At 37.0% G+C, this 20,862-nt stretch overlaps 1 protein-coding gene across 2 annotated transcripts; it reads right to left on the reverse strand.

Annotated features, from left to right (window-relative positions):
* Nucleotides 1-2,033: 2,033 nt before the first annotated feature.
* On the reverse strand, nt 2,034-20,456 carry LOC107775790 (PX domain-containing protein EREL2). Of its 2 annotated transcripts, XM_016595570.2 has the most exons (10): nt 20,119-20,456; nt 13,294-13,404; nt 8,443-8,541; nt 8,191-8,277; nt 7,708-7,816; nt 6,753-7,561; nt 5,312-5,476; nt 4,970-5,209; nt 4,325-4,543; nt 2,034-2,511 (listed from the first exon to the last, which is right to left on the reverse strand). In XM_016595570.2, exons 1-10 carry the CDS (start codon nt 20,212-20,214, stop codon nt 2,260-2,262), a joined length of 2,187 nt encoding a protein of 728 aa, XP_016451056.1. In that variant the 5' UTR covers nt 20,215-20,456; the 3' UTR covers nt 2,034-2,259. The 2 variants fall into 2 exon arrangements, with proteins under 2 accessions (XP_016451056.1, XP_075103038.1); XM_075246937.1 differs by lacking the exon at nt 20,119-20,456 and having other exon boundaries at nt 8,443-8,533.
* Nucleotides 20,457-20,862: the final 406 nt, after the last annotated feature.

Here is a 20,862-nt window from a genome sequence, read left to right on the forward strand (position 1 = left end):
GGCCGTAAGTGCATGTGAAGTGCAAATTTTCACTTCAGACTTATGGACTTAAGTGAATGAAAACGTTTGTTGCACTTCAAATTTTTTGGCTTTAAGTGCATCTGAAGTGCAATTTTTCACATCAGACTTATTAGCCTTAAGTTGCACTTTAGGCTTATTAGCGTTAAGTGCATGAAACCATTGGTTGCACTTCAGACTAATTTTTTTTAACTTCATACCCGATAAGTGTGAAGTTGATCGTAAATGTGGGTACGCTTGCAAACTTTTTTGCAAAATGGGTATAGGTTCAATTGTGACCCCAAAATCGGGTATAGATGCAAAAGCCCCTGAAAAAAAGTGGGTATCGATCTTGGGCCTAAAGCCTGGTAGGGGGGATTTTAACCATGCCACCTACAATCACTTTGTGACTAGGGGTGCCATTCTTTTTTATCTCCTTTTTATAACGTTTTTTTACGTGATGTACCAGTACCTACATGAAATTTTACCCGAGCTACCGGATGACATACCACCCCAATTCCTCTGCACAGATCCGCCTCTGACCTCGTATACTGCATACACGTCTTGGGGAGTTTAACGAACTTGACTTGCACAGTGTTTCGAGCCTTTACTTGCAATGAGTTATAACAAAACCCAAGTTCCACATCCTAGTTGGCTAAAAATATGGGTTAAAAATACTAGGTTGCCCCTTAAATATATTTCTGAGTCGTCTTGGTTCTCTAAGTTTGCCAAGAATGAGCACTTTGATCTGTGTTACATACTTAACAAACTCTGACTATTAAATTTAATAAAAATTGTAAACAAAATGAAATATTGTATCAAGTTTGAGGGGTTGTCGATGTATTTGGCCTATACAAATTGTTGGAATTGATGTTGATTAAATGGTCTCTCTTGAGCCGAAGGTCTATCGGAAATATTCTCTACCTTCAAGGTAAGGGTGAGGTCTGCGTACACACTATCCTCCCTAGACCCCATTTGTAGGATTATACTGAATTTTTTGATGTTGTTGTTGATGATGCTGATTAAATGATTATCTCTGTTGATACACAAAGTCAACAAGGTGAATCTATTTTCAAACCATGTTCGCACTGCAGTATGGTTTGTGCTCTATTTGTTATTAGTTGGTGTTGGTTCTATCTATCACATGCACTAGCTAGTATGTTTAGCTATTTTTCTAGTTAGAGGCAGATTACTGTTTCCATTTCCATGCTCTTCATTCTCTTGCTTCCTCCTCCTCCTCCATCTTCTTCTTTTTGGCACAAAGTTTGGTACAAAAACTTTCTTTTTTTTCCTCCTTTTTTTAATGTATAATTCATCTCTTCGAAATGAAATTGAAAGAACTAGAAGCAGTAATTCGGCCAACTAAAACGAAATGAATTTGAAAGATCTATGAAGTCATTGTTATGTGGTCAATATGTGATGCATTTGTTCTTTTGTTTCAGTATCAGAAGCATTTGACAATTAGTGTAGGAAAAAGGAAGACTTCTCAGATTATACTCTCCTCAGATTATTATGTACATAATAAATCATTATAATGTTATTTAATCTTATAAATCGCTCCGATCAAGTCAAAAAGCCGTAATCCAGAGTCCAAACCGTGCTAACTTCATCCTTTTGATTTTCCAACATTTGCCCATCCAACAAAACTTGTGATCAATTTAAAAGATAGCCGTCCGGCAAAAAATATTGAACAACACAACATGATTTGCCACTTGGGCAAGACTTGTCAACAATTTAAGAAGATATACCAAATTATGCCGGCAAACCATGTGAACAATAAAACACAGGCAAAATTTGCCCATCGGGCAAGACTTGGTAAAATGAAGATTGCAAGTCCAAATCCTGTCCCCAACGGCCATAAGAACATTATTTACCGGGTTTGGAACATCAATTAAGGAAGATCTGTAACATCAATAAGGGAATCTTCAAGTGTTAAGAAGTGTAATGCATATCAACTTGAGTTTTTCGCGAAAATGATAGTTTATCAAGCAGCGATGTAAGCACAAAGAAGCATATAATTCCAACGTGCTAACACATATCCAAATCTTATACTCGTTTATTAAATGAATAGGATTCTTTTTAAGTATGAAGTTGTACATTTTACAGAAAGCTTCAATTATTGCATCTTTAGAGCAGTATACATAATGGTGCCGCGAAATTACAATACCAACAGTAATGTTGGATGTCAGCTCTAGATATTTTTCATGGGATTAGGCGCAGATTACACTAGATACGACAAAATTTTACAATATTTACGGGACTTCATCTATCTAAGTTCTTGCTTTCTACAGTTTCAATTGGAGAATCTTCACTCTCTCTTGGAGGAGATGAAAGTTTCTCTTTCAGAGCATAACGGATGACAGAGTTCACCTGTTTTCTCAGTTTACCATTATTGACAAGGATATTTGTCAGCACATTTCTCAACTTGTCATCTACAGTCCAGGAGTCATTATTCACATCATCCATTGTCTCAGCAGTAGAAACCGAGGATTCGGTTCCTTTGTCTGCGTTCACCTGATAAAAAACAAGTCACAAGTACTCATATCAGAAACTGATCAACACCGTACATAAACTTATTTATGCGAAATCTTGAGGTAAAGCTGAGGCCACAGGTTGGCGAATTATAAACAAACCAGAGCAACTTAAAACAAGATGCTGTAGACAGTAATTACAAAATCAGGACTTAGGTCATTCATATATATGAACCTAGTATGAGTTTCTAGTTTGTGAACCTTGGTTTAATCCATGTTCCACCTAAGAGTTTTCTCTAGCTTATGCAAAAATCAGCTGCATCGTAAGTGAATATTCGTGTCTACCAGAGAACATCTACGACTTAAGGAGCAACCAAGATTTCCAAATTTCTATTTGGCGTGCCTTCAACAATTAATTTTGGACTAATCTTCATCTGAAAGAGAGACTGACATATGCAAAAAGTCCAAGCCACTGAAATCAGCTCTCAGCATCTCTCACATCTTCAGTAGTTATATTACATAGAAAAGCTAAATCAACACTACCTCTACAGAAAAGCTGCATTATGCCCTTATAATACTGCTTCCAACACATCTCTTGGTTGCAACAAGTTGAACCCAAGTGACCAAACAACAATCTCATGCCCCAAGCTTGTAGGCAGTCAATGTTATCAATGCGAAGACCCAAGCCTCACTTTCATTACTTGCTAGCTACTCTTTCGTGATTCCTGAATTACTCTTCACAAGCAAGCATGCACCAGAGGTCAAACAACCAAATGTCTCATTCTTAATAATTAGCCATTACGTGCAGGTGTTCAGGCCAGGTGTCAAAAGCCAGACATTAATGTAAGAAGTTTCTGGGAGGAGGCATTTCTCTTTAATTGTGAGCTCATGCCTATCCAGAAATGTGTTTTACCAAAGAAAAACTCTGTTAAAGAGAAATTACCGTTATTTTTGAAAAATCATTAATTCAATACCAAACTTACATACCAACACTAACAAACAGACAGAGCAGACGGAGATCAAAAGCCAGACTTTATACTTTGCTGCTCAAGGAAGGAGGAAAAAAAGACAGATTGAGTTGAAATACCACAAGCTGTCTCTCAGCAAAGTAATTCCTTAGGGGAGAAACTCCGATCTTCTCTTTATACTAAAAAAAGAAGAAAAAAAGAAACTTTGATTTCTTCTTTCCTTCCATTTCTTTCCAGATACCTAGAAACAACACAATATAGCCGACCCCAACTTGTTTGGGGATGAGGCCTAGTCGTTGTGGTACCTATAAACAACGCAATATTATCATTAAATCGAACTTCCTGGTCAAATGCCTTGTTCTTCATTGTATTTAGCATCTCAGCAGTTTCAGGTAAATGTTACAAATTACACTCAATTGACTCACTACAGTTTATTACCGAAAGTGTTATGTTCAAAATCAATGTCTTCCAGTGCAAGTGCTTCGGTAGGGCTTACACCTAAGTTTATTGACTTTGCAAGTGTATATTGTTCGGAATATTGATTCTGTTACTTAATCTCATGGGTTTATGTCAAACATATTAAGTGCCACGTTAATTTGTCTTTGACATACTTTATTTATATCCTATCTTTCCCCGTGCGGTGTGTCTTATTTACCAAATGATAAAGATGCCATAAAGTATATCCTAAATTTCAGCTGATGAGGAAGTAATGAAATACTTCAAGCTTTACATGCTACTTTCCACTGTATAAACAGCTATCGCAAAATTGCAACTTAAAAGCCATTTTGCAAAAAAATCTCAATTGAATGTGGGAACTGTCCTCTTTTTATCAGTTAGAATGTGATGAACTGTCTTGAAATGTAAAAATTGGAATAACAGCTTCAATACCTCTGCAAGGAGAAGGTTGATTTGATTGTCATATGCTGTGAGGAGATTCAAGGCATCTGAGCATGATGGAAAATCCATGATAAGGTCGTCTTCTTTTTCGCTGACTAAATTAATGTTGCATTCTTCAAAGCGCTGTTGAAGAACTTGACATTCATGTAGCAGCTTCTGCCAAGATGTCCTTGCTTGTTCATTAGCTTGCCTCTCTTGTTCATAAAGTCTCTGCATATGCAAGAGAACTTTCAGTAACAAAAATACAATAAGAGACGAGGATCTGCAGAGCTGTTCACACATGAATCAAGTTAATCCTTGAAACCAAAAGAGATCTCCACAGTTGACCAAATATACTGAGACGGTCTCAAAGTTGTTCCTCTACTGCTACACTACCCTTTTCTTTCAATCTTCTCAGAAAGTTCAGTATTGTAGATAATTTAACAGATGAGAATGGAAGGAATTGCGCCAGGATGTGTTTTCTATAGCGTATATTCACAGATTAAATGAACCATAATCAGCAGAGAGCAAGAGAGACTGAAGAGCAGTTCACACCATAACAAAGTTACAAGTTCTTGAAGAAAGGACAAACAGAGAAGAAAATTAATCTTGGGAGGGAACTTAATGTAGACTCAGAAATGAAGTCGCAAGCTATACCTCAGCCTCCAATTTTCCTTTAAGCGAATGATCTAGCTGCTGCTTCAAATCTGCTTGTGAGCCTCGAAGAGATTTTATTTCTTTAACGAGAACTTTAACATCAGCTTTTGATTTTACTTCAAGTTCTTGATGTTGTTTCTGCAACTCATCAAGCTTCCGTTTTGTGGCATCCAACTCCTGCAAGATTCTGTCTTTCTCCTGACTGGCATTGTCTTCCATGGAAGCATTGCCCAGTTTAACCTGATAAGGTTTGACACATATATAGTCTGAATTAACATTCTATCTGACTGAGGGGAAAATCATCACAAACTAGAGGATAATCAAGTGAAATGGTGGCAAAACCTTGTGTGAGTTCAATTTCAGTTCCATTTCAAATGACTTCCGCCGAAGCTCTTCCATATCCCACTGCATCTGGGTGACCCGTTCCCTTTCAATCAAGATTGCTTGCTCAAGGTTTTCTTTGCTTTTCTGTTTAGTAGCCTCGAGCTCCACTTCCAAATCCTTAACCTGATATAGTAACCATTGTCTCAGAACAATAGAGTGTCATAGGATAATCATTTATGAGCTCTAAAATTAGGGCTTTTCTGAACAGCTATTTTCTCACAAACAAAATGGTTTATGCCTGATTAAGACCTCACCTACATTCTCCTTTTTAATATCAGTGGTGTTCGGGCAACCTTGCACACAGCCAACACAATCTACTGGTGGCCCGTGGCTGCTACTTCCTCCAACACAAATATTGGGTAACTTGCCAACCAAGGGTTAGGAAAATGGAAAGAATTCATATAATGTTGCCTCTGCTGGAATGGGACCTTGGTTCCCAAGGTTGTCACTACAGCTCTAAGGCCGCTAAGGCATACCTCCCTGGGGCGTATATTCTCATTAGAGATTAGCATGACTTTATTTCAGATTAATTTTTCTTTCAGCTATTACCTGAAGTTACTTATAAAAAAAAAAACTATTAACTGAAGTTAAATCAAAATCAGAAGCAAGATATGAAACTTTTATTTTTGTTGAGAAAGGCTTTGCAAGAAGATATAAAACTTGCCAGATACATAAGTTTCTTCTTTAATGCACAACTCTTTCACCTTCTTCACATATATACTAAGAAAGGTATGACTTGATCAGTATTCCAATGGAACCAACCAGGAGGGTTTGCCTGACTATCTGATCCTAAAGATGTCTAAGAAAGAATATAGGTAAAATCTTGCTTAAATGATGACTTATGAGCTTTCCCAATTGTGATCTCTCACAGTAAGTCAGAATTATAGACTTCAGCACAAGCACTCAGGTTCCAAATTTGTTCAATACTCTCTCAGGTTGGGTTCATGTGTTAAAAATATCGCAATATATTCCTCGTCTCTGCATCATTCAGGGACAGCTTTTAAAAGGCTTTTTACCAGCCATATGAAAATAGACCCATCATAAGGGAATTTAAGGTCATTAACACATGATCCAAGAAGTTCAAGATCTCTCTTGTTGCTAAGCTCCGTACTCTAATCAGCATGCATGGTCATCAGTAGCATTGTCAAAAAGAAATACATGAACATGTTTATTCTCGAAATGCCTTAGTAGCACCCCAACACCAAGGCTATATATTTTCTTTGGTCGAAGATAGATTTCATCCAATGTCCTTTCAGGGAACATGCATGATGATTAGAGTACGGAGTCTTCTAATCAAGCATGATGATTGTAACTTGGGATGTTGCTATTTATTTCCCTCAGCTTTGTGCTAGCTTATATGAATAGACTTCTATTTCAGAGAAAATATAAAAGCCAATACCTTAGTTGTGAGGTAGTCTTTCACAGCAATTTCCTGATTTAATCTTGAGATAAGATCCTCCATGTCAGTTTTTGCTGTTATCAGTCTCCTTTGCATGGTTGTAAGTACTCTATTCATTTTTTGGCGCTGATCTGAAGGAAGTAATAATTGCACATCACTTGGCAGCAGTAAGTCAGTGTTCTCAACATTTCCTGACATCTCAGCTGCTCTGGGGATGTTGACCCGTCCTTGTCCGTATGAATTCGGGATTGCTGAACCTGACAATTCACTGCCTCTTTGGGAACTCGTATCGCTTCCTATGCTCTCAGCTGATAGCTTCCTAGCATGATGGATAACTTTGGCGTTCTCCCGCTCCGAAGAAAGTCCACTCATACCATCAATACTAACAGCAAGATCAGACGATCTGGAAGCCTTTCCATTGGCTTTATTGTTCTCTTCAAATTTATTAATCTCTCTACTGTGCACGCTATGTCTAGGATAATTTCCAAGTTGTTCTAGAATAGCCTGACCCATGAACAGGCCTTCGTCAATGTTGGACATCCCATACTTCACAAACTTATCTATTGGACTTGTCACATCCTCATCCAACGAGAGATCATCTGTCCCAAAATCAGAGTTATTATCCCTTCCAAGGCGTGGTGTGCCAACATCAGATATCTCATAAGCTGTGTCACTACCATAATCTGATGTGAGCGATGAACTCGCAGTGATTGCAGACAAGCTCGTATTAGGATGAACTTGAAGGGATGAAACAGAACTAATCACAAAAGGATTTGATTCTGAAGCATGTTGGTTTTCATCTTGGAAAGCTGAAAGAATTATAGCAATAAATGTTACCAATTAGACATAACACAAAGATAATTTAGTTACAAAGCTAAAAATCAATTGAGCCACATGTCCAATCTTTTTCAGAGATGAATTTTAAAGGACAATAGTATAGTAGCAACAGCCATACAAGATCTAGCAGCAGCTTCCAGTTCGATAAAAGATGCCACTGGAGCACTTCTTGAAACATCAATATCAGATAGTAATTTGGTCATCCACTCCTCCAAGGAGGATCGTCTCTGGAAACCATACAAGTAGATGAAAAATTAGAATATCATATAGAACTACAGCTGCAATTTCACTAGGAAAGAAATCTTTGTAGTTACCCAACATTTCATTAACATTTTTAATATTAAATGCTGCTAATTAACTTCCAATAGTTTTGTGCAATTTATGTTTCACTAGAAAAAAAAAGCCATTTGATACGAGAATAATGAAGAAAAAAGTCTTCAAGTTCCACAAAATAAAAACTAAACATACAGAAGTTTGGCTCTAATTAAAAGATGTATGAGATTCTCCCCCCCAAAATTAAAGTTTTAGCTACAAAAAACGACAAATGACAACAATTTCATCACACATCGTATATGAGGAAACTAGCAAGTACAATGCTTACCTCTTCTAGTAGGGTTCTAGTTTTTATCCGCAAGAAACCCTTGGGTGGGGCAGGAGGAATATTCTTCCTTGGAAACAATCTTTTCAGCTGTGACACAGAATCAACCACACTATTAAATACCCTGAGATTACCTAAATACTCATAAGAGATAACTGGTCGACTTCGATCGTGGTCCAAGAAATTTCGCAAGTCCTCTTAACCTAAAAATTTAGAAAAAGAAAAAGCATCTGAAAAGAGCGTATGCAAACTTACAGCAGCTAGAAACTTCAAGAAATCATTGAACCTTCTTAATACGACTCGGGTAGTTGTATTCCCTTCTGGTGATTGTAAGCCAACCAAAACCCTGTAAAACTGCCCTTTAAGAATGTTAAATTTAAACCTCTATAAATGCTAACACATAAGAACCGAATCTTGACAAAGGAAGAAAAAATGCAACAGGTTATAAGTTGACCATAGGCAAGGTCCCCTGGACCCAGGTCCAAGTTTGAGGTGTAAAAATGAGTTCAACATGAGTATTTCAAAATTCAATTCTAGTAAGCTATTAATGATAAGAAAATAACTAGAGAAATGCCAGCTTCTCACAAGCAAAACTTATAAGAAATAAAGAAAAGAAAAGAAAAGAAACAACAACACAACAATAACAAGCCAAGTATAATCACACAAGTGGGGTCTGGGGAGGGTAGAGTGTATGCAGACCCTACCTGGTGAAGGTAGAGAGACTGTTAGAAAGGGAAACTTAATTAACTCCTTTTGTAGCTGAAAATGATTTAACCTTTTTGCACTTTGTCAGAAGGAATGATAGTACTTTTTCCAGTTTATAAAATTTTACCTACACATGTCGAGAACTCTATCATACATTCAATTACTCATCTTGTCAAAGTAGAATTTCCTTAGCTAGAGGCAGGGAGAAAACTCAATCCAGCATCATCTGCTTCTTCAAAGTTTGAAAATCCATGGAGAATCTCTAGTCTCATCACAACCAGAAAATGACGATAAGAGAAATGATGCCCAAACTTTCTATTTTACATCTAAGTTACAGTAATTTGTTAAAATAAGATAGACTCGTGATAATAACCATTCCCATAATTAGATTCAGAATCAGCTTATCACAATAAATAAGGGTGAAAAAAACATGGGAAGACGACAAAAAGCTCATTATAAAAATTGTGAACATCCTCAAACCTGGGAACCGACATATGCTAGGACCTACTATGCAACCAAGAGAACTACTGAATGATAGGTTCAAAATAAAGTGGGGACACTGCATAGATGAATCTGCAGATTATTCATAGCGAAATGCAGAAGAAATCAAGGTGCGGACTGCTACTCATTTCTTAACTTTGGGGTGACTGATTTGACTAAGCACAAAGATTAGGAAAGAAAGATTGGAAGAGTAACAATCATATGCCGGGTAAGCTATTTGACTGCTGCAATATAACTCTAGGTTGGGGCAAATTAAGATCTCTTGGGCTACTTTTGAGGGCTTCATTTGGACACCAAAAGGCACAATGATTAATCATTGGCAAGTTGTATGGACGAAATAAGGTGACATGATCCTGCACCCAAGGAAGTGGCTTGACAGTCAATGACGTGGGTGACAACCTTGGAGATCAGTGTTCGAATCCAGCACAGAATAAAAACGTCAGGTGACTTCTTCCCATCTGTCTAAGGCTTGGTGGATAGAGTTACCCCATACCTGTGTTGGTGGGAGGCCAGAATAATCGAGGTGCGCACAAGTTGACCCAGAGACCACCGTTTTCAAAAAGAATAATAAGGTGACACAATCATTCTGCTCACGACAATCCAATAAGTTCTTCGAGTGAAACATTACACATTCCATCTTCTAAAACCAACACTTTTTCATGTTATTTAATATACAATAATTTCTATATGCCTATTATGAATCTGCACCACTTGGGAGTAATAAACCTGTTAGATTTTTTTATTTTTTTGAGAAAGGTTAAAGAATAGACCTGTTAAATTTTTTTAAGCAAAGAGATCATTTTGTGCACTATAATTAGCTCAATACCAATTAAGAAACCCCGAGGAACTCCAAGAATTCCTGTTATACATTTGTTCCGCTCAACTCTTTTTCCGGATTTATGAATGTTGAATAACTGAGCACATTTCTACATCTGTTCCACTTCTGAAAGATGCAGTATTATATCACCTAACCTCGGATGCAGACATGGGAAGTTATGGACACACAAGGCCTTCATGCAGATAGGAAAAGGCCGATCACTTGGCAATTAAGCACATAGAAAACCTTAAAGTACTATAGTCTACTAAAGTATACACATCCACGATCACATACTAAATCTTCATAAGCTAACAATAAAGGTACATACAATATAAGATTCTTAACCTGAAATAAATCAACAAAAGACTAAAGGTAGGGTTTAATTTTCTTTTAATAAATTGTATCCATTTAAGTAACTTAAGTTGCAAATACATGAACTGTTGGCCAAGCTTTAGGCAAATGTCAGATAGGAAAGTTTAGACCTAGACAAATTTCTAAGAAACACTATGGGAAGGATAGATGAAACCAGGAAAGAAAGGTAACGGTAAAATGAAGGTTGGGGGTAAAATCGCATCAGGAACTCAAGGGGATTGAGAGTGAATCGAATTGAACCAAAAGCAGTTGGATAAGCAACCAAAAAAAAAAAGCTCAAAGGGTTGAAATTCTTTCTTTGTTTGAGTTTTCTTCATGACATCCAAGAACACTATAAGAATTTTATTTGGTACTAAAGTTAACTATTCAACCCCCCTTAGGTGCATCTTAATATATCATACTTGCGCACTGAGAGAAAGAATACAACTATTTTAATGTATAGATGATACCATCTAGTTAGAATAAGCAAAGTCTTTCTTGCCACACTTACATTGCGACCGGTGTTTGATAAGAATCTTTTAAGTTTGGACAAGATAGTATGACAGGATAAAGATAGGTGGAGGATTAAGAGAATCCCTAGTTTTAGAAAATATTTCGTTTGTCCATAAAGACATGATTGAATTGTGGAATGAAACGGGCCAAAATGGAGTGGAATGGACATAGAGGATTCATATACCCCAACTGATATGCGATTGAGGTGTATTATTCTTTCTTGTATGAAAGAAAAAGAATATAAAAGGCTATAGCCAAAATGAAAAGTATAACATCAAAGTCGGATAATACAGGTTTTACTCCCTCCAACCCAACTCCGTTGGTCTTATCACAAGGAGAGTTACAAGTTTTAAATACTAATGCAATGCTGCGATAATTTTGACAAGTGCTCTTTCTTTCCTAGGAAAATAGAACCATTTTATAGTGCAATGCAAGCAGGATTACATCACAATATCACATTACTAGATAATGTTCAATCTGTCCCTACCAACCCAACATAGAAAGTAAAAGAGATGGATAATCAATTAGATGCAGTGTTATCAAAGGCGAAAAGCGCAAAAAATCTCAAAGGTCTGTTGGGGCTTTAAGCGCAAATAAAGCGTGGGCTTTAATGAAGAAAGGCGCAAATATAGAAAAACTATAAATATGCATGCGTTGTCTAAGACTAACATCTATAAGCATGAATACCAAATATATGGACAAAGAAATTGAAGAAAATTTACGATAAAGTATAATATCAATTGTTTAATGTTGCCTCTTCCGGATTACGCCCGTTAGCAAGGAAAGGTATGCCTTAGAGCCTTGATGACAACACCTGAAGCGCCCGTTAAGCGAGGCAAAGCGCTCAACATGTTTTGAGCCTCGCTTCAGGGCTTAAGCGTGCCTTTGATAACACTTATTAGATGCATTAAGCGCATCCATTCCTAAAGTGTCGGGAATCTGTGACGAAAAACAAAATGCTCAAATATCATAACTTCGCAAAATGCTGAATAGCCGAAAAGCGTAAAAGAAGTGAGATACATAGTGGTTTTAAGCGCAAACTGCATGCTCAAGTGAAGAATGAGGAAATGAGCTTGTTCTAAACTAGTCTGGGGTGCAGGTGATGATGCCGGGTTTGGTGAAGGATGCACTGCAGAGCTAGGTCGCTAGCATAAGGAATAGAAGACGCATGGCATGGGATATTGCCCTACTAGCCATCATGTGAGTCTTGTGGGAAAGAGAGAAATAGGAGTCATTGAGGGGTTAGAATATGATTTTGGACATTCGGGGAATAATCTCTTACTCTTAGTTAAGTTTTGTGCATCCATGAAGTTCCCGTTTGTATAGAAGATTGGTGAAAATTGTAGAGAACCATATTGTTTTGTAGGTTCTCTACCTTTTGGTATACAGTTTGTATGCAGAAGTTTCTCCCACATTAATAAAATTAATTTACCTTTAACAATAATGATGACAAAATAAAAATAGGCGTGTAATGTAAGAAAATAATTAAATATAAAAAATATTATGCAGAATGCAACTATAAAAACTGACCGCAAAGAAGCGAAATGTACACAGTAAAGACCAGACCAACTGAATCTTTCTTTTTTTTCAATTAAAGCATCTTAATCACGTTTAATACAATTTAAATTTTTGATTCAAATGCAAAGATTCAGTTTTAACGTTTTAATTCAAATTTACTAAGTTTTATAATTAAACATAATTTTTCTGATAAGTATAATAAATAACATGTGTTCACACCATTCCTTTTTAACATATCCACGTATGAACTATATTCATTATCTAGAGCTACCCTCTTTTTTTCTTTCTTTTTATTTGGGGTGGGGTGGGGGGGGGGGGCGCTACCCTTTTAAGACAAAGTCAATGGTTGCTAAAGCACATGCTACATCTTAACCCCTTGGGGCAGCAACAACAACATGGGGCCTGAACTAAAATGCCGCATACGCTTGGTGAAGCATTGAGCCTGTGTTGCACTAGGTTTTAGGGCTTAAATGTGCTTTTTAACAAGAACGATTCGTAAAAGTGTCTCGATGGTCATAGGAATTCTACCTGAAGATCAAGAGCATCTTCTGTTTACAAATACAGATTATGAAATCATCAGCACCATGTTTTTAGCATTTAGTATCTTTAATAATCCTTATTCAACTATTTGTTTGAGATATACTAGTATCTATATCATAATGAAATGAACATTTAACTGCATGGATAAAAAGTCTGATTACCACTACGGGATCTGAATTTGTTGATTTTGCCAGGACAACCCACGAAGGAATTGTAACGCAGTAGCTCCAGCCCGTGTGAGGATCATGAGGCCAAACAGTTTCTCTTCCAGCCTGGATAGCACGTTAAGCATATGTAAGTATTTTCCAGGAAAAAACAAAATAATATCTGAACAGCAAGTCTGGAAGGTAGATCTATTTTTAAAAAAGCAATTGCGCAGTTGTACAAGTTAAATGAGTTCTATGCTCCATCCCTTTGAGAGAAAGTGATTTGAAGAATATGACATTTGGTAAGGGAAATAATGTGGAGAAGATTAACCACGAGCTGTATCCTCAATTAGGTCATAAAGATATATTAGTTACCAAACAAAAAAAGGAAGACATGGTATAAGGCTATAAGCAATCCTTATTACATTCAAATTCTACAACCCCGTACGCAAATTCAGAAACTAATTGAATCTTGGAAGAATGCCTTGTTTCAGAGACCAGAAACGCTTAATATGATGAATGCTAGATGTAAGCTTCTCATATATCACACAAGCAAAGTTAACAAAGAAGGTTATTAAATCAAACTGCCAAGTGAAGAACAGTGATGATGAACAACCAAATTCAGTGTTTTGTCTCAGGGAAAAAAAAAGAACAACCTAATTCAGCGTCATCAAGTATGATGTATGTATCAGTAGTCACAATGATAAGACAATCCACTTGCTCTTAGCATTTTAGATTATTAGCTATTAAAATCAAGCTAATATCAAATACTGGCACAAAAGAAGTCATCCAACTTTTTTCTGACCTAAGATATTTTCTGAACATGCATAAATATCTTTTGTTTTTTTTAAATAAGTAGCTAGGTATAAACACACATAAGTAATTGAACTATGATCGCGAGTTCTGATTACATGCTTCTTTATCAGAAGAAAAGACAGTCCTGATTACATGCTTCACCACCCATCCCAATCCATCATGCACGTGGACCATAAGAAAGTCAACAGACAGTTCTAACTTAAACTTAACGATAACAGGGCAGCAAACAATAAGCAACAAGCACCAGGAAGTCAACTATGACTACCTATCAATCTCATCAAGGATGCTCGAGTTTAATGCACAAGATAATAGTTTGAATGGACATAATATTCACCGTAAAACTTATGAAGAGTGGCCAAATTATGAATAGCTATATCTAAGTTTTATTGTTACGGCTTACTTACATTCTAATGTGTTTTCCGCATTAGAATGAACTAGAGGTTTACGGCTATACAGAGGAAAAGAGTTAGAAGCAACTTTTGATGAACTAGAGGTTCTTGCAGTTTTGAAGTCCTGTGCCCCCGACAAAGCACCAAGTCCTGATGGTTACACTATGGCTTTTTTTCATAAGTGCTGGGATTTCATCAAGTCAGACATTTTAAATGCCCTCAAGGCCTCAACTACTTCCATCATAACTGCCAAATGGTGAGATCCTGCAATGTCTATTTCATTGCACTCATTCCAAAAAAAAAATAAGGTGCAATTGAGCTTAGAGACTTCAAGGCCTATTAGTCTAATAGGCAGTGTCTACAAGCTACTTGCAAATATTCTTGCTGAAAGATTGAAGAAGGTTATCGGAAATCTGGTTTCAGGCCAGCAAAGTGCATTCTTGAAAAATAGGCAAATCACAGATGCCTCCCTAATCGCCAATGAGGTTTTGGATTGGAGAATTAAAAGTGGTGAAACAGGTATCCTTTGCAAATTGGATATTGAAAAGGCTTTTAATCAGTTAAATTGGTCCTACCTAATCAATATCCTGAAGAAGATGGGCTTTGGTGATAGATGGATACGGTAGATTTATTTCTGCTTTTCCACTGTGAAGTATTCAGTGTTGGTTAATAGAAGTCCGGTTAGCTTTCCCTCCCCCCCCCCCCAAAAGGGACTCAGACAGGGTGACCCTCTTTCCCCATTTCTCTTTATTTTGGCTATGGAAGGTCTCACTCATGCTGGAGAAGGCTAAAGAATTGCAATGGGTACAGGGGTTTCAAATAGGCAGAAATCCAGCTAATGCAGTCACTATTTCTCATCTGCTTTATGCAGATGACACTCTAATTTTTTGTGGTGCAGAGAGACCCAAGTACTCAACCTGAACCTTACTTTACTGATCTTTGAAGCAATTTCTGGGTTACACATCAACAATCAACATGCTCAAAAGTATCATTTATCCAGTTAATGAAGTCCCCAACTTAAAAGAACTAGCTGATATTCTTTGTTGCAAAACAGGAACTTTCCCTACCACCTACCTAGGACTGCCCCTAGGAGCCAAATGAAAATCAGTAGGTATCCGGAACGGTGTTATTGAAAAAATGGAAAAGAGGCTAGCAACTTGGCAAATGCAATATCTCTCTATGGTTGGCAGACTGCCAGACTCACACTAAGCAATAGCGTCCTTGACAGCATTCTCACATATTGTATGTCACTGTATCCTATGCCACAAATTCTCACTAGTGAAGTGGCCAAAAGTTACTCAGCAAAGTCACAGGGGAGTCTGGGTATTAGTGACCTAAAGCTACACAACAAAAGCATGTTAATGAAATGGCTATGGAGGTATATATGGTCAGGAGGAAGTAGGGTACTGGAAGGAGATTATAGATGCTAATTTTGGAGTTCAAAATCACTGGTGCACCAAGAGAAACAGAGCCCCTCATGGGGTTGGGGCATGGAAACATATCAAAGCCTTCGTAACGAGTTCCTCCAAAATATATCTTTCAAAGTTGGCAATGGTTTGCATATCAGTTTTTGGGAGGATAAATGGCTTGGCAACACAACATTAAAAGATTCCTATCCTGGTCTATTCCAGATAGCTAGCAATCAGAAAGCTAGCACTGCTCAATGCAGGGAAGGTAACAACTGGAACCTTTTATTTAGAAGGAACCTACAACACTGGGAAATCAATGATTGCCTTACACTTCTAGAAGCTCTGGGGGGTTATAGTATCATTGATCATCAGCCTGATAGAATAATGAGGGGAAGCTCTAGGGAAAGGATGGTAGGCTAAAAATACAAGTATTTGGATACTTTACACCTATTATTTGACTACACTTTAATCATGTTTGAGCTAAAATGTGGATAATTTATACTCATTATATGTTTTTTGTTATGTATGTTGTGATTCCGAGCTAAGACATATTTATTTTTGAAGCTAAAATGAGAAAAAGAGAACTTTGAAGTCTGAGTAGAAGTTTAAGAGTTAAACCGAGATTGAGTTCGAGGGTTGAGGACCGAATATGCATAGGAAAAATGAAGAAAATACAAGAATGCAATAGAGCTGCCACATCGTGCAAGCCACCTTGAAGCACTTCGTGGCTTTGCAATTATGTAATAGAAGTTAAGAAATTAATCCCTCTAAGAAAGGCCACTAACACGTCTTGTGTCAGGCCAATTTGGCTTTGGGCAAGCAAAAAGTCAAAGGCAATAGCATAGTTTCACTAATACGTAGCACCTTGCGACATGGCAAAGTAACTGCTAAGCCATTTTGGCTTAATGCGGAAAGGAAACAAAGGCCTCTGAAGAATCCCATTAATACGATTGTGCAATTTTCCGCCCAATTAATCCTCTTTCGGCTCAGAGAAGGTATTTTAGTCTAGGTCCCATACTCGGTAGAAATATACTACAAATACAATTTCTGATGGGGATTCGACCTAGGAGAGTTTTGGAGAGCTACTACGGCTTGTAGATACAAGATTTCATCAATTCTTTTGCCAACAATCGGTGCAAAATGGGAGTTTGTATCGTAAAGTTGTCTTTGATGTTTTATATGTTCTCAAACTTATTTGTGATGAATTTCTCCATATCTATAGAGTAGTTCTTCCATAGGGTCTTGACGGATATAGTGTTTTGACCGTTGTTTGTGGATTTAACTCTAGTTTAATTGCATGAATTCGTTTATGGAGCTTTGAATTGTTTGTAACTTTATTCACTAGTTAGTTAATCAAAAGAGGAATATTTTGGTGATTATCGTTGCGATTCTTCTAAGTAATCGAAAGAGCTTTTTAAATTGTTAACTAAACTAAGTTAGGAGAATATTCGAGAGACGTTTTTCTAAAGACTAGTTCATTAATGTATTCTTGCATACTTTCACAGTGCTTAATATTAGTTTACCTCCTAGAGTTCAGATTTAATCGAGAGAGGAGTATTGACTATACGATTGAACTAATTATCGAGTGAATTCGTGAGAATCATGAGAACATTAGAGTGAATTGAACTAGAATCAGATCCGGAATAGCTATCTTGCACCTATTCTGTCACGACCATTATTTCTCCCATTGATTATTTCTGTGTTTTGTCTCTCTGTGGTTAATTGTTAATTGCTTTAGTTTTAATAGTTAATTTTAATCCATAATCATTCCAATCAAAGTGTTAATCATCCTAAATAGCATTTAAGCCAAAAATTACTTGAACATTGTTTAAATTCAATCCCTGTGGAGACGATAATTAAACTATACTATCTTTGGCTAACGAGCATCAATTTCGTGTTGTATTTTGTGCTCGTCGGATAACTACAAACATTTGTGTTCACAAAATGGTATGCTAGATGATTGGCCCATGGTTGTAAATAGCGCTCGCTACGTCACTAATAGCGAGTAGCGACGCAAGGCTTGGTCTGTTGCGATGCGTTTTTAAAAAGCGCCGACGAGGCGAAGTAGTGTCGGCGAGGTAGCGACAGAGGCGTCGCTTTTTTTGAAAAAAAAAGAAAAGAAATAAAAGTTAGGGTTTTCTTCGACTTACAAGTACTTCTTTCTTCTTTCTTTTCTCGTTCTTTTTCCGGTAGTAAGCCTCTATTCTTTCTTCTTTCTTTTCTCTTTCTTTTTTCCGACATTAAGCCTCTGTTTTTCCGATGTATTTTCCGGCTGTAAGCCTCTCTTCTTTCTTCTTTCTTTTCCTTTTCTTTTTCAGGTAGTAAGTCTTCTTTGTTCTTCTTCTTCTTTCCGGCAACAACTGATTTCCAGCAGAAATATTCTTTCTTTCTTTTCTTTCACCTCTGTTTTCGCTTCTGCTCTTCTTTCTTCTTCTGTTTCTCTCTTTTGATTTTTTTTTTTCCAGTTTAGTAAACAATTACTTGCATATTAACTTCTCTCTATAATTACAATTACAATTAACTATTATTTTCTCTCTTTAATTACAATTAATTTCTCTCTATAAACAGTATATTAAAATATTTGATTTCTATCTATTGAGTTTTTGAATTGATATATTTATTAATATGCTAATGGTGTTATTGAGTTTTTAGTTATTTATATATGCAAATTTAATATTTTATTTTTTGTACTAATTGGCGCTTCACATAAAAAAGGCGAGCGCTACGCTTCTCGCTTCTCGCCTCAGTGAAGCGGGCCCTCATCGCTTTTTGTCGCCTCAAACTATTCAAAACACTGGATTGGCCGTGGAAACATGTTTGGAAGATTAGCAACCTCCCAAAGTAGCTTGCTTCACATGGACTGCACTTCATGAAGCCTGCTTAACATAGGACAATCTCAGCAGAAGAGGCATTCCACTGGTTAATAGATGCTACATGTGCCTTCATAATTCTGAGAGTGTCAGTCACCTGCTTCTACACTGCCCAGTTGCAGTGATATCTGGAACCTTTTCCTCTCTATTCTTGGTTTGCACTGGGCCATGCCTCTCTCTATTAAAGAAGCTTTTGAGTGCTGGTATTTCTAGAGAGTTTATAAAGCCATCAAGAGAATCTGGAGAATGATCCCATCAACAATTTTTTGGTGTTTATGGAAGGAAAGAAACCACAGATGTTTTGAAGGGATCTCAACTCCAACCCACACTCTGAAGGTTAGATGCTTAGTTAGTTCGTTCATTTGGAACTTTTACACCCCTGTAAACAGTGTTGATAATTTTTTGGATTTTGTTAGTTCCCTGGTATTAGCATAGTTACTGTATTGGGGATAAACTTTTGCTGTTTACAGTTTTTTTACCATGATAGCTCTTGGTTTGTACTGGATCTATTCTTTCTCCTTTTGTAATTCTGCATCTTCTTGATGCCTTACTAAAGCAATTTGATTACTTCATCAAAATAAAAATGTGTTTTCCGCAACAACATTCAAACTGAGATATCAAGGCAAAGAAACAATTATGCCGACAAATGAACATCTGCCCTTCCATAAAAAAGATAAAACCAATATTTGATTTCTCAAAAAAAAAGGTTTCGTCTTTAGTCTCACATATAGTATCGTACATGTTATGGCCTATTGGTATCAAGCTATGTCAATAGAAATGGCTACAGGTATACACCGGATACAGCTGTGTGCAAATATCCAAACGATGTACATGTAATATCTCCTAATTTCTAGTGAGTATTGAACAATGTGCACGAGGTAACCACCACCCATGTCACACCTATGTTGCATCACACGTATTCGACATAAGTACGCAAGGCAAACGAAGGATCCCTATAATATAGGTGTCAAGTAATTTACTTATTGCCAATTACTTGAAAATCTCTATGTATAGTGTGTGTTTACACTCAAATCTCCCAACAGGCTCCGCCTTACTATGTTGATCAATCAGCCAGTAGACAAACAGACAGCTAACTCTGACATAGTGGCTAAATTCACAGGTCCTTCCTAATAAAGCTGATGTTTTTCCTTCAAAGAACTGATCAGAAGTCTTACTCTACTGTATCCAATCCCAATTTAACACTTCCACACTAAATTCAGCATGATCAAACAATACCCACAAAATTTCCATACATACTATTCACTATTCAGTTTATCCAATGATTCCAAATAGATCAATAAATTATCTTAAGTAGATCCATCAATTAAAAGGGGAAATGGAAAAGAAAAGACTGACCCATAATTTGGGAGGAGGGCTCCAATCCATACCCAACGGCAAAGGCGAAGTCCCATCATGTCTATGCTTCGGCGGACTCTGTCTTTGCCTCTGCATAGCTCAATCACCAATCAAATCAAACCCCTCTTTCTCTGTTTAGACAAAAAATCAATCAGTTGGTGAGCGACTCGGGCAAATTAGATATTGTGTTTCTCTCCCAAGAGAGAGAGAAACTATTGCGATTCTAACGAAGAAGAAGAATAGTGGGAAGTGGAAAGCCTGGAAAAGCAACAATCTTTGTTTCTTGTGTATGTAAAAGTGTAATTGATCTCTGAGCTTCTTAAACCGGCGCATGATAACGAAATATAGTTAAACGTGGCTAAAATGTTCCCTGTTTGGATTCCTTTCTTCTCCGCCCAGGGACAAGCGCGTGTGCCACGCGGAAAATTGCCTCGTAACCAAATTTACTTTTTTTATGCCAACTGTGACCACGAGAACAATGACAAAATTTTAATTAGCAAAACCTAGTCGAGGTTTTAAGGCGAGGAAATTCGCTATCAGCGTAATTGTTTTTAGTAGAAGAATTAACCCGTTGTTATAAAATAATAAAAGAAGAAAGAAGAGTATTGCATAGAAAAGTAGGTACCTAAATTTCTCTTCAAATTTTATGAAGTATTATGTTATGTGATCTTCTACATCACTTGACTCCTTATAATAATTATTTGTTCATCTTCTTTATCAAGAATTTTATTTGAAACCGATTTG

The sequence above is a fragment of the Nicotiana tabacum genome, chromosome 23 (assembly GCF_000715075.1).
Source record: "Nicotiana tabacum cultivar K326 chromosome 23, ASM71507v2, whole genome shotgun sequence".
NCBI lineage: Eukaryota > Viridiplantae > Streptophyta > Magnoliopsida > Solanales > Solanaceae > Nicotiana > Nicotiana tabacum.

Coding starts and splice junctions, on each gene's coding strand:
- LOC107775790 (XM_016595570.2), bottom strand. CDS start 20,214: ATGCAGAGGCAAAGACAGAGTCCGCCGAAGCATAGACATGATGGGACT. Junction 8,278..8,442: donor TCTTGAAGTTTCTAGCTGCT/GTAAGTTTGCAT, acceptor TCTGTGTCACAG/CTGAAAAGATTGTTTCCAAG. Junction 2,512..4,324: donor TCAACCTTCTCCTTGCAGAG/GTATTGAAGCTG, acceptor GTTTTTTATCAG/GTGAACGCAGACAAAGGAAC.